Source organism: Marmota flaviventris, chromosome 13 (genome assembly GCF_047511675.1).
Source record: "Marmota flaviventris isolate mMarFla1 chromosome 13, mMarFla1.hap1, whole genome shotgun sequence".
Lineage (NCBI taxonomy): Eukaryota > Metazoa > Chordata > Mammalia > Rodentia > Sciuridae > Marmota > Marmota flaviventris.
Genome location: NC_092510.1, coordinates 27,523,577 through 27,538,653, shown reverse-complemented (window position 1 = coordinate 27,538,653; position 15,077 = coordinate 27,523,577). Strand labels below are relative to the sequence as shown.

General features: G+C 32.8%; 1 protein-coding gene across 6 annotated transcripts in view; it reads left to right on the top strand.

Moving 5' to 3' along the window:
• Vps13a (vacuolar protein sorting 13 homolog A) overlaps positions 1-15,077 on the top strand; it is a 255,843-nt gene that overhangs the window by 161,115 nt on the left and 79,651 nt on the right. For all 6 annotated transcript variants that reach the window (XM_071600547.1, XM_071600551.1, XM_071600552.1 and 3 more), the window contains 3 exons: positions 3,275-3,403; positions 4,001-4,134; positions 5,882-6,011. In XM_071600547.1, the coding sequence (XP_071456648.1) occupies positions 3,275-3,403; positions 4,001-4,134; positions 5,882-6,011 (393 nt within the window). The remainder of the gene's footprint in view (positions 1-3,274; positions 3,404-4,000; positions 4,135-5,881; positions 6,012-15,077) is intronic.

Sequence of the window (15,077 nt, the reverse complement as noted above, 5' to 3'; positions counted from 1 at the left end):
GCCTAAGAAATAAATTTTCTTTCATGTGTTGAATTTTTTAAGTTCTAATTTTGTTGTTTGGCCTTTTGTTCTTGATAGGGGAATGGGGTCTCACTTTGTTGCTCAGGCTGACTTTAATTTTTTTTTTTTTTTTTGTGCTGGAGATTGAAACCAGTACTTTACCACTGCACTACATCCTCAGTCCTTTTATATTTATTTTTATTTTGAGGCAGGGTTTCTCTGAGTTGCTGAGGATTTTGCCAAGGCTGACCTCAAACTTGTGAACTTCCTGTCTCAGGCTCTCAGGTAACTGGTATTACAGGTGTGCAGCTTGTTTCAAACTAATGGGCTCAAGCAATCCTGCTTCAGCTTCCCAAGTAGCTGGGACTGTAAGCATGTTTCTAATTTGACTCCTACTGATCAACCTTATCATATTAAGATGCATACTCACCAGGCGTGTTGGCGCACACCTGTAATCCCAGTGGCTCAGGAGGCAGAGGCAGGAAAATTGCAGGTTCAAAGCCAGCTCAGCAAGGCCTAAGCAACTTGGTGAGACCCTGTCTCAAAAAATAAAAAAGGCTAGGAATGTGACTCAGTAGTGAAATGCCCCTAGGTTCAATCCCCAGCACCAAAAGAAAGAAAAATACTCATGATTATCACTGTTTTTGATTTTTAACCTTATCTATATTTCTCTGTTTCCCTTCTACAAAAGACAAAAACGTTAGCACTTTATTGAGCCTCAAGAGGCCTCACAGTTTTAAATACATTATACATTATTAAGCTCAATACATTGTACATTATTAAACTCAAGTATTAAGCCAAGGCTGTCAAGGAATTATAGCCTTGGGGATGTCCAAAATATACAACATTTTTAGTCTTTTCAGTTCTTCACAAGAAATATGCTTGGATTAGTTGTATTGTTTCTATTTTGACTCTCCCGGGTAAGTACCTGCTAGGATACAGGAAGTCTTGACGGGATGGGGGGGGGATCATAGTAAACCTCTTACATCCTTAACCTTGTTCAATAACTAATTCTACCTTTCATGGTTGAATAAAACCGACTTTAACAAGCTAAGACATTTAGCTCAGTTTTACTACAGAATTGTCCCCAGGTAAAAACTAATTATCAACATGTAGAAGAATGAGACTATTTCCTTATTTCTCACTCTGCACAAAAATCAACTCAAAAATGTATCAAAGACATAGCAATTAGACCAGATACTTTGCAATTCCTGGAAGAAAATGTGGGGTCAACTCTTTAACATATAGGCACAGGCAGCGATTTTCTCAGTACAATCCGTAAAACTCAGGAAATAATGCCAAGAGTTAATAAATGGATTGGCATCAAAGTAGAAAGCTTTTGCACAGCTAAGTAAATGACTAAAGCTGTGAAGAGATAGCTTATGGAATTGGGAAAAATCTTTGCTCTCTGTTCTTCTGACTGGGGATTAATATCTAGAATGTATAAAGATCTCAAAAACCTTAATACCAAAACCCAAATAACCCAGTTAATAAATGGGCAAAAGAACTAAACAAATACTTCTCAAAAGAAAAAATACAAATAGCCAACAAATACATGAAAAAATGTTCTAGATCATTAGCAGTTAGGAAAATTCAAGTCAAAACTACACTGAGATTTCATCTCCCTTTAGTTAGAATGGAAGCCATCATGAATACAAAAATAATAAATGCTGGAGAGGGTATGGAGAAAAAGGATTACTTTTACACTGTTGGTGGGATTGCAAATGAGTACAACCACTATGGGAATCCGTATGGAGGTTCCGCAAAAGAGTAGAAATACCATATGACATGGTTATACATCTACTCAGTATTTATCCTTAAGAATCAAAGTCAGTATACTGTAGAGATACACGCATACCTGTGTTTATAGCAGAACAATTTGCAGTAGTTAAACTATGAAATCAGCCTAGTTGTATGTCACTAGATGAATTAATAAAGAAAATGTGGTATATGTACACAGTAGAATTTTATTTAGTCATAAAGAAGAATGAAATTATGTCATTTGCAGAAAAATAGATGGAACTTGAGAACATTATTTTAAGTGAAATAAGCCATACTCAGAAAGTTTTCTGTCATTATGGAAACTAGAGAGGAAAGAGAAAAAAAAAAGATGTTTGTGTAGGGGAGAGTATCTTATGAAAATCAAAGGGAGGTCAAGGGAAGGGAAGAGGAGATGAAAAGAAAGTACTGGGGCATGATACTGGTCAAATTCTGTTGTTACATTGTGTGCATGTACAAATATGTAACAACAAATCCCACCATTATGTACAACTAAAAAGGGGAAAAAAGAATTGTCCCAGGTCATATATGATAAAGATCAGGTATCATACATGAAAAGGCTCTTTGAAAACACTGCATGACTAATCAAGTGACCAATCTGGTCAGGACCTAAGATGGAGTTGACTATAGTTTATAGAGAAGGCTAGTTCTCAATCTTGTATTTTTAATTCTTGTCTTTGTTTCCAGTTTCTGTCCTCCAGTCTTTTTTTCTGGTGCCTTCACTGTCTCCTCTGTCTTTAGCCTCATTTCCAAATCACAGATGTCCAATTGTTTTGAGATTCCAAGCTTCTTTCCTTCTATGAATTTTAGATTACTTTTTTACTCTTAATAATATTAAGAGCCTAATTACATTTTCTGACTCATCAATAGTGTGTACTTATACTTAATTAACAAATAATATCCAAACATGATTTATATTTTTAGTAATTAAATGAACCTTTGCTTTAAACTCAACATCTGCTTCCTAGTTTCTGACTCAGCTTAGTTGCTGATTTTTCAACATTTCTCTGAAAGAAGTCTGTTTTCTTCCAAGCACCCTACTTATCTTTGCTCTTCAACTTAATTACTCATTGCTGCTTGTATTTTTAGTACTTGAAAGTGATAACCCATTTCTAAATTGACAGTTTATAGCTGTTCAGCTAAGCAACCTAATAACAATGTTGAAAGAGTTTGGTGGTTTTGTTGTTGTTTGTTTTGGGTACTCAGGATTGAACCCAGGGGGCTTTACTGCTGAGCTACATTGCCAGCCCTTATTTATTTTACTTTTTTAAATTTTGAGACAGTGTCTCACTAAGTTGTTGAGGCTGACCTTGAATTTGAGAACCTCCTATTTCAGCCTGCTGAGTCCCAGGGATTATAGGCATTCGCAACCATGCCCAGCTGACAGAGATTTTTTGAAGTTTATTTTACTACTATGATGAGTTTATTACAACAATATAAGTATTTTTGATAAGATCTGTTTATTTTTATAAATATATGTAATATATGTTCTTAGTGTATCCCCTTTTGGCCTGAGGATGCTGGCAGTAAACTTCTTATTCAAGTTGAAAGGAGTGAAGGTCCTCCAAAAAGGATATATTTTAACAAGCAAGAAAATTGTATTTTATTGCGTCTGAATAATGAGGTAAGTTATCTTTTCACAAGAATCTTTGAAAAAGCTACTGTGTATTTACTAGTATTTTATTTTACTCTTTAAAACAATTATCTGTTTTTCCCCTCTCACTAAAAATGAACCAACATTTCTTTTTAAAAGGGAAAAGGTACCAAAAAAAAAAAGAAATATTTAACAAAATTAAAAAATATATATTTTTTAGTTGCAAATAGACACAGTATCTTTATTTTATTTACTTATTTTTATGTGGTGCTAAGAATCAAACCCAGTGTCTAAAGCCTGCGAGGCAAGCGCTTTACCATTGAGCTACTACCCCAGCCTTAGAACAAATTTTTTAAAAATTAAAAAATTTTAAAAAAGAGAAATATAAGATAAATTAATTATTACACAGAAAGTGAGTTGGAGTGCCTAGGATGCTAGATAGGCGATCTAGAATTCCACAAATCTGCATACAAAAAGGATTCATTGTTTCCCAGAAATGCAATATAAAATGCTTATTTTCTAAATTGTCTTCCAAATTATCAAGTTATGAATAATTTTATTACTACATGTTATTAATAATAATCTTGGGGAAATTATCACATTAAAGACTGTTTTCCTTTCTTTTAGCTTGGAGGTATCATAGCAGAAGTTAATTTGGCTGAGCATTCAACCATTATTACATTTTCAGATTACCATGATGGAGCAGCTACATTCCTGTTAATAAATCACACTAAGAATGATCTTGTTCAGTACCAACAAAGGTAAGAAGATTATCACAAATATGGTAACTCCTGATTAGCCGAATCTAGGTAATGAGACATTTATAATGATTTCTCATGAATATAAACATAGATAATGGTATTGTGGTTATAAGAAACAATGTCCTACTTTTAAAGAAAGGTATACTCAAGTTTGTAGGGATCAAACCAACTTCATAATTTACTTTCAAATGCTTCAAAGAAAGAATCATGAAGAGTTTAGTATAGCCAAAGCTTGATCATTTTTTATTTGTTTTTTTTTTTTTCTGCGTCTTCTTTCTTTTTTTTTTTTTTAATTAGTTGTTCAAAACATTACAAAGCTCTTGACATATCATATTGGATCATTTTTTAGCCTGTTGAAAAATGTCAAGGTTTGTTCAGAGTCTCAGAATTTGGTCTTTTTGAAATTTTCATATGTTAATAAGCATAATGTAATTATAAAATTTTAGATTTTTTTCAGATATCCTCTTCTTGCTAAAGTGTATGGGAAAAGAACTGCTTCCTAAATACCAAAACTCAAGGTTGATGGTATAGGACTAATCTTAAAATTGTTTATTTCAGTTTTGTGTGATATCATACCCTCTTGATGCTACTGTAGTTTATGCAACTCTATGTTCCACTACTTAGTGGTTCCAGGTTATCCTGAATTTACTGTGTCTGAGTATTTTGTTTTCATCTCTTACTTTTTAATGGACCCATATCTGTTAGTGTATTTATACTTTTCTTTCGCTTCCAAATGTAAAACTTATAATAATTGATTTAAATCAAACATGTATTGAATAGGGACCATAGAACTAGTCTAAGAAGTACCTAGAAGTCCTCCTTGTCTATCATTGTCTCATTTGTTTGAGATATTGAGAAAGGATACTTCCTGTTTTGTCTTGTTTTTTAATTATATTATAAAAAAACATAAATTCTGTCTTAGTCTATTTGGACTTTTTTGTAAATAACAGAAATTTATTCCTCACAGTTTAGAGGCTAGAAAGTCTAAGATCGAGTCACTGACAGATTGAGTATCTGGTGAAGGCTCACTTTCTATTTCATAGCATTCTGTCTGTATATTTGAACTTTCTCACTAATTTATAGAATTTTTTTTCTAAAAGCTCATTTTTATTCCTTTGCAAGTAACTGGCTTTTCTGAATGTTTACAAGGGTTTCTCTTCCCTTTTTTTTTTTTAATTTAAATATTTTACTAAATAGGCATAGGATCATATTCTGTTTTCGTTAATATTATCTGATAGCCAGTGAAGTCTTTTAATCTGCAGGGTAAATTTATTTGGCTCAGAAAAACTTTAATTTATTACTTCTTTGATTAAATAATTTCTGTTTTTCTTATTGAAATCTTTTTGTGAATGAGCTGAATTTCTTATATTGTGTCTCACATCTTATTATTTTAAAAATAACTAAGCCAAACCTGTTTTTGCCACAGTAACTAACACTTAGGGAACAGTTGCCAGTTAAATTCTCTTAGATTTAGTATGAATCATATAAAATAGTTGAAATTTTTTCCATAATTTGAATTAAAACAAAAATTGACATTCATTTCAAACTTGAAGATCTTTATTTCCTAAGTGAGATGCTTTCCTTAAAATATTTTCTTAGAGATTGCTTATTTCATTATATAAGGAAAATTTGTCTAATTCAGAATTTCTACAAATCTCAATGGGCTAAGAATTATATATTATCTTGTATTTTTGATATATTATCTGGTTGCATTTAACTTAATACCTATTTTTGCTACTTTTAACAGTTGTCTCAGTGATATTGAAGATTCCCTTCCTCCTGGAAAAGCAGTGTTTTATACCTGGGCTGATCCAGTGGGCTCTAGAAAATTAAAGTGGAGTTGTGGAAAAAGCCATGGGGAAGTAACACAAAAGGACGTAAGTGTTAGTTTGATTATTACAGTGTTCTCAGAACTCTTTTTGGTTTTGTGTGTCTGTGTGTTTTTTAAAAGATTATTATCAGCCTTGATGATTTTAAGAATTGTTCTATATTTGTAAAATAACTGCCAGTGATTTAAAATATAGTATTTAGGCTCTTTTTTATTTGTTTGTTTCTTTTACTATTTCTTTTTTTCTTTTTTTTTTTTTTTTAATCTAACCAGAAGCTAAATACAGTTGGAAACCAGAAAGAACTAGTTTTATCCCAAAGAAGCAGGATCTTTCAGATTTACTCCAGTAAAAACATGCAAAACTTTTCTTCCTTTAAAACAAAACTATATAGAAGTCCTCCCTTATGTTCATTGTAAAAAAAGTGAGTTCTGTCCAGCTTTATCTTATCCAGAAATATTATAAACCAGAAGTAGTCTAATTTTGTCCACATCTCTATATGCTTCTACTAAGTTGTAAAAGATAAAGCTTTGCTTACAGAAGTGCTTTCAGCATTCACCTCATAAAGAGATAAATTATTTGCCCTGACAGTCATCTTAGATTTAACTGCTTATGTAGAAAACATTTAAGGGTCCATTAAGTATACTGTTAACAATTTATTTCTTAGTGGCAAGTTCAGATAATAAGGTTTTATACAAACATTTTCTAATAACATAAATGACTTTCAGAAAATATTTTCTTAAAATTATATTTGTCCTTCAGAATTCATCTTAATTTGATCCTATTCTAATGTTTTTCTTCCCTTTTATTATTATTTGTTCCTGACTATCAATAGGCCAGTGATTTATCTCATTTCTCTTTTAGAAAGGAGACTGGACAATTTTATTATTAAGTGTGTTTTTTGTTCTAGGGTTTTGTTGTTGTTCTTGTTGTTACTATTTTTTTTGAATTAACAGCCCTGTATCAAATTAAGGTAATTGCTTTCTACTCCTAGTAGTTTGCTGATTTTTAAAAAATTAAATGCTTTCAATTTTTATCTATTGAAAATGATTATGTGGCTTTGGGACTTTATCTTATTTTGAGGATGGATTATATGATTTAGTTTTTTAATATTAGGCCGCTTTCACATTTTGGGAATTGACTTGCTATTGGCTTAAAACTTTTTGTTTGAATATTCATGAAGGAGATTGGCCTGTAACTTTCCTATCTTGTAATTTCCTCTTCATAATTTGATATCAAGGCATTCTTGGCTCACTAAAAATCTTAAGAAATACTTAATTGCATTTTCTAGAACATTGATGTGAATCAATATGATGTCCTCTTTGGATGTTTGATAGAGTTTACTAATGAAGCCAAGCAGTCCTTGCCTGCAGTTGCCTTTGTAGGAAGGTTTTGAATTATGAACTCTATTTTATTTTTACATATAGGACAATTCACTTTTCTGTTTATCCTTATTTTTATGTTTTTCTAAGAATGTGATCTTTTCATTGGAAATTTCTAACATGTTGACATAAATATATTCATAATACCCTTTTTAAAATTTTGAATATATTTATGGTGATGCCCTTTTTCATTCTTGGGATTGTTTATTTGTGCCTTCTCTTTTTCTTGATTAATTTTGCTAAAGGTTTATCAATTTTATAAGTTGCTTTTTTACACAAGAAAATCATGGTTTCTTTGATGATATCTTTTATACATGTATTTTCAGTTTCACCAGTTTTACTCTATTTTATTTTATATTATGTCATCTTTCTTTAGATTTACTTTGATTATTTTTTTAACATCTTAAGATCAATACTGTATTAGTCTGTTCAGGCTGCCAAAACAAAGTACCACTGACTAGATGGTTTAGACAAAAGAAATTTATTATCTCCATAAATGCTCCATCTCCAGATACAGTCACATTGAGTACTAGGGCTTCTACGTAAGTCTTAGGGGAAAACAACTTAGTTCATATCTAAATCACTATTTTTCAGATATTTTTGCTTCATATTTGAAGTCATTTAAAGTCACTAATTTTCCTCACAAAATAACATTAACTTTATCTCACAAATGTTAATTTTGTATGTTTATTATCATTTAGTTCAAAATAATTTTCTAATTTTTATTGTTACTCATTTTTTATATTTTAGTTTAATGGTTATCATATACTTTTTTTTTTTGTACTGGGAATTGAACTCAGGGGCACTTGAATACCGAGTCACATCCCAAGCCCATTTTTGTATTTTATTTAAATAGAGATAAGGTCTCACTGAATTGCTTAGCACCTCGCCATTGCTAAGACTGGCTTTGAACTCGCAATCCTCTTGACTCAGCCTCCCAAACTGCTAGGATTACAGGCATACGCCACTGCGCCCAGCCTTACATTTTAATACTATGGGAACTTTCTCATTTTCATTGATTTCTGATTTAATTCTTCTGTAATTTGGGGAAATATTTTGATTCACTATTTTGAAATTTTTAGATTAGCTATGTGGGCCAGTCTGTGGTCAGTAACTTATTCATATGTATTTGAGAAAAAGAAAATGTTCTGTAGCTTTTTAAAGAATGTTATATGGTTTATGTTAGTTTGTTCAGATTTGTTAATTGTGTTATTTAAATCTTCTGTATCATTTATTTGCTTGTTATATTTGAGAAATATGTTAAAACAGTATAATCATAAATTTATACATTTCTCCTTTTTGATTCATTTATTTTAGCTTTTCTATTTTGAAGCTATGTGATTAGGTAATTACAAATTTTGAATTGTTATATCTTCCTGGTCATTTCATGAGGATATAATGTTGCAGTGCCTGACATAGTATCTTCTTAGGCCCAAACATCTAGACTCACAAAATGCTTATAGGCAATTTGCACCTGCTTATTTCTTTTTTTTTTTTTTTTTAGTTGATTTTTTTAAATACACAACAGTGGAATGCATTACAATTCTTATTACACATAGAGAACACAGTTTTTCATATCTCTGTATATAAAGTATGTTCACACCAATTTATGCCATTGTACATGTGTACTTTTTTTGCATTACAATTCTTAATACACATATATACCACAATTTTTCATATCTCTGTATATAAGGTATGTTAACACCCAATTCAAGTCTTCATACCTGTACTTTGTATAATGATGACCATCACATTCCACCATCCTTGCTAATTCCCTTCCCCCTCCCTTTCCTTCCCAACCCTCTTCCCTGTTTAGAATTAATCTAATCCTCCCATGCTCTCCCTCCCTACCCCACTATGAGTCACCCGCCTTATATCAGAGAAAACATTTGGCATTTGTTTTTTGGGAATTGGCTGACTTCACTTAGCATTATCTTCTCCAATGCCACCCATTTATCTGCAAATGCCATGATTTTATTCTCTTTTATTGCTGAGTAAAATTCCATTGAGTATATATGCAACATTTCTTTTATCCATTCATCTATTGGAGGACATCTAGGTTGGCTCCACAGTTTAGCTATTGGGAATTGTGCTGCTATAAACATTGATATGGCTGTGTCCCTGTAGTATGCTGTTTTTAGGTCCTTTGGGTATAGTCCGAGAAGGGAAATAGCTGGGCCAAATGGTGATTCCATTCTCAGATTTCCAAGGAATCTCCATACTGCTTTCCAAATTGGTGCAGCCAATTTGGAAAATTGTATGAATGTACCTTTTTTCCCACATCCTCGCCAACACTTGTTGTTGTTTGTCTTCATAATAGCTGCCATTCTGACTGGAGTGAGGTGATATCTTAGTTTTGATTTGCATTTCTCTGATTGCTAGAGATGATGAGCATTTTTTTCATATATTTGTTGATTGATTGTATATCCTCTTCTGAGAAGTGTCTGTTCAGGTCCTTGGCCCATTTATTGATTTATTTTTTGGTGCTTAGCTTCTTGAGTTCTTTATATACCTAGAGATTAGAGCTCTATCTGATGTGTGAGGGTTAAAAATTTGCTTCCAGGATGTAGGCTCTCTATTCACGTCACAGATTGTTTCTTTTGCTGAGAAGAAGCTTTTTAGTTTGATTCAATCCCATTATTTATTCTTGGTTTTAATTCTTGTGCTATAGGAGTCTTATTAAGGAAGTTGGGGCCTAATCTGACATGATGGAGATTTGGGCCTACTTTTTCTTCTATTAGAGGCAGAGTCTCTGTTTTAATTCCTAGGTCCTTGATCCATTTTGAGTTAAGTTTTGTGCATGGTGAGAGATAGGAGTTCAATTTCATTTTGTTGCATATGGATTTCCAGTTTTCCCAGCACCGTTTGTTGAAGAGGCTATCTTTTGTTCAGTGCATGTTTTTGGCACCTTTGTCTAATATAAGATAATTATAATTTTGTGGTTAGTCTCTGTGTCCTCTATTCTGTACCATTGGTCAACCAGCCTGTTTTGGTGCCAGTACCATGCTGGTTTTGTTACTATTGCTCTGTAGTATAGTTTAAGGTCTGGTATAGTGATACCACCTACTTCGCTCTTCCTGCTTAGAATTGCTTTAGCTATTCTGGGTCTCTTATTTTTCCAGATGAATTTCATGATTGCTTTTTCTATTTCTATGAGGACTGCCATTGGGATTTTGAACAGAATTGCATTAAACCTGTATAGTGCTTTTGGTAGTATGGTCATTTTGATAATATTAATTCTGTCTACCCATGAGCAAGGTAGATCTTTCCATCTTCTAAGGTCTTCTTTGATTTCTCTTGCTAGGGTTCTATAGTTTTCATTGTATAGATCTTTCACCTCTTTTGTAAGTTGATTCTCAAGTATCTTTTTTTTTTTTTGGACATTGTGAATGGGGTAGTTTTCCTCATTTCCATTTCAGAAGATTTGTCACTGATATACAGGAATGCCTTTGATTTATGGGTGTTGATTTTATATCCTGACACTTTGCTGAATTCATTTACTAGTTCTAGAAGTTTCTTGGTAGAGCCTTTTGGGTCTTCTAACTATATAATCATGTCGTCAGCAAATAGTGCTAGTTTTAAGTTCTTCTTTTCCTATATTTATTCCTTTAATTTCTTTCATCTGTCTAATTGCTCTGGCCAGTGTTTCAAGAACTATGTTGAATAGAAGTGGTGAAAGAGGGCATCCCTGTCTTGTTCCAGATTTTAGAGAGAATGTCTTCAATTTTTCTCCATTTAGAATGATGTTGGCCTGAGGCTTAGCATAGTTAGCCTTTACAATGTTGAGATATGTTCCTGTTATCCCTAGTTTTTCTAGTGTTGTGAACATGAAGGGGAGCTATATTTTGTCAAATGCCTTTTCTGCGTCAATTGAGATGATCATATGATTCTTATCTTTAAGTCTACTGATGTGATGAATTACATTTATTGATTTCCATATGTTGAACCAACCTTGCATCCCTGGGATGAATCCCACTTGATCATGGTGCAAAATCTTTTTGTTATGTTTTTGTATTTGATTTGCCAGAATTTTATTGAGGATTTTTGCATCTATGTTCATGAAAGATATTCTTTCTTTGAAGTGTCTTTACTGGTTTTGGAATCAAGGTTATATTGGCCTCATATAATGAGTTTGGAAGTACTCCCTCTTTTTCTATTTCCTGAAATAAGTTGAAGAGTATTGGTATTAGTTCTTCTATAAAGGTCTTGTTGAATGCAGATGTGTATCCATGCAGTCCTGGGCTTTTTTGTAGAACTCAGATGTGTATCCATCCGGTCAAAGACTTTTTGATAGCTTCTTCTATTTCCTCACTTGATATTGGTCTGTTAAAATTGTGTATATCTTCCTGACTCAATCTGGGCAGATCATATGACTTAAGGAATTTATTGATGCCTTCACTGTCTTCTATTTTATTAGAGTATAAGGTTTCAAAATAATTTCTAATTATCATCTGTATTTCTGTAGTGTCTGTTGTGTTATTGCCTTTTTCATCACATATGCTGGTAATTTGAGTTCTCTCTCTCCTCTTCTTTAGCATGGCTAAGGGTCTGTCAATTTTATTTATTTTTTCAAAAAATCAACTTTTAGTTTTGTCAATTTTTTTTTCATGCAATGTATACCTATCTTTATTTTTTTATTTATAAAATTTATTTATTTACTCTAATTTGTTATACATGATAGCAGAATGCATTTCAATATATATATAGCACACATATAGAGCACAGTTTTTCATTTCTCTGGTTGTACACAAAGTAGAGTCATACTACTCGTGTCTTCATACATGTACTTAGGGTAATGATGTCCATTTCATTCTATCATCTTTCTTGCCCCATCCATCCTCCCTTTCCCTCCCTCCCCTTTTCCCTATCTAAAGGTCCTCCATTTCTCCCATGATTCCCCCCAATCCGCATTATGGATTAGCATCCACATATCAGATAAAACATTCAGCCATTGATTTTTTTGGAATTGGCTTTCTTTACTTAGCATGATATTCTCCAACTCCATCTGTTTACCTGAAAATGCCATGATTTTATTCTCTTTCAATGCTGACTAATATTCCATTGTGTATATATATACCACAGTCTTTATCCATTCATATATTGAAGGGCATCTAGGTTGGTTCCACAATTTAGCTATTGTGAAATGTGCTGCAGTAAACATTGATGTGGCTGTGTTTCTGTAGTATGCTGTTTTTAAGCCCTTTGGGTATAAACCAAGGAGTAGGATAGCTGAGTCAAATGATGGTTACATTCCAAGTTTTGCTAGGAATCTCCATACTGCTTTGCATATTGGTTGCACCAGCTTGCAGTCCCACCAGCAATATATGAATGTGCCTTTTTCCCCACATTCTCGCCAACACTTATTGTTGTTTGTATTCTTTTTTTCCTGTGTTTATATTTTATTTTTTTTCACATTTGAATCAGGATTGTTTTTTTTTTTTTATTTCATTGATTTCAGCTCTGATTTTAATTATTTCTTGCCTTCTACTGCTTTTACTGCTGATTTGTTCTTCTTTTTCTAGCACTTTGTGATGTAATGTGAAATCATTTGTTTGTTGACTTTTTCTTCTTTTAAGGAATGAACTCCATGCAATGAATTTTCCCCTTGGTACTGCTTTCATAGTGTCCCAGAGAGTTCAATAAGTTGTGGCTGTGTTCTCATTTACCTCTAAGAATTTTTTAATCTCCTCTTTTATGTCTTCTGTAACCCATTGTTCATTTAGTAGCATATTGTTCAGTCTCCATGTGATGCAGAAATTTTTATTCTTTATTTTGTCATTGATTTCCAACTTCATTCCATTAAGATTTGATTGTGTTGTTGAGATCTATAGTTTCTTTATTCAACTTTTGTTTGGAAGGTCTGTCCAGTGGTGAGAAAGGTGTGTTAAAGTCACCCGAGATTATTGTGTTGTGGTCAATTTGACTCTGGAACTTGGAAAGAGTTTGTTTGATGAACATAGCTGCACCATTGTTTGGGGCATATATACTTATGATTGTTATATCTTGTTGGTATATAGTTCCCTTGAGCAGTATGTAATGTCCATCTTTATCCCTTTTGATTAACTTTTGGCTTGAAGTCTACTTTATTTGATATGAGAATGGAGATCCCCTGCTTGCTTCCTCAGTCCATGTGAGTGGTATGATTTTTCCCAACCTTTCACCTTCAGTCTTTGTTTGCCATTTCCTATCAAGTGAGTCTGCTGTAGGCAGCATATTGTTGGATCTTTTTTTAATCCTATCTGCTAGACTATGTCTTTTGATTGGTGAGTTTAAGCCATTAACATTTAAGGTTACTATTGAGATATGGTTTGTATTTCCAGCTATATTTGTTTATTTTTGTTATTTAACTTGACTTGTTTTTCCTTTTTGATTGGTTTTTCCTTCAGTGAACCACCTCCATAGTACCAAAAGCATTACATAGATTTAATGCATTTCTGATTAAAATCCCAATGACATTCTTCATAAAAATAGAAAAATAAATCATGAAATTCATTTGGAAAAATAGAGACCCAGAATAGCCAAAGCAATCCTTAGCAAGAAAAGTGAAGCAGGAGGCATCACAATAACAGACCTTAAATTGTACTATAGAGCCATAGTACATAGTAACAAAAATGGCAAGGTATTGGCACCAAAACCTATATGTACACCAGTAGTACAGAATAGAAGACACAAAGACAAACTCACATGAATACAGTTATCTCATACTAGACAAACATGCCATAAACATACATTGGGGAAAAGATAGCCTCTACAACAAATGGTGCTCAAAAACTGAAAATCCACATGTAGCAAAATGAAATTAAAACCCTATCTCTCACTCTGCACAAAAATCAACTTAAGGGAATCAAAGACTTAGGCACTAGAACAGAGATCCTGCTCCTAATAGAAGAAAAAGTAGGCCCAAACCTCCACCATGTTGGTTTAGGAACTGACTTTCTTAAGACTCCTAAAGCGCAAGAAGTAAAATGAAGAATCACTAAATGGGATGAAATCAAAGTAAAAATCTTTTTCACAGCAAAGGAAACAATCAGTAACATGAAGAGAGCGCCTACAGAATGGGAAAAAATCTTTACCACATGCACCTCAGATACAACATTAATCTCCAGCATATATAAAGAACTTAAAACTTAACACCAAAAAAAAAAAAAAAAAAAAAAAACCCTAATCAGTAAATCGGCAAAGGAACTGAACAGACACTTAACAGAAGAAGAAATACAAATGATCAACAAATATATGAAAAAATGTTCAACTTTTCTAAATTACAGAAATGCAAATCAAACTACACTAAGATTCCATTACACTCCATTCAGAATGACAATCATCAAGAATACAAGCCACAATAAATGTTAGCAAGGAAAAAGGAAAAAAGGTATACTAGTACATTGCTGGTGGGACTGTGAATTGGTGTGACCACTATGGAAAGTAGTATAAAGAGTCCTAAGAAAATTTGGAACGGAACCACCATATGACCCTGCCATCCTACTCCTGGGTTTATACCAAAGAACTCAAAATCAGCTTACTCCAATAATGCAGCTAAATCATTGTTTATAGCTCCTCAATTCAACTATAGAACCAACCTAGCTGCCCTTCAGCAGATGAATAGATAAACTGTGATATATACACAATGGGATATTACTTAGCCTTAATGAAGAATGAAATTATGGCATTTTCTTGTAAATGGATGGAACTGGAGAATATTATGCTAAGTGAAATGAGCCAATCCCACAGAACCAAA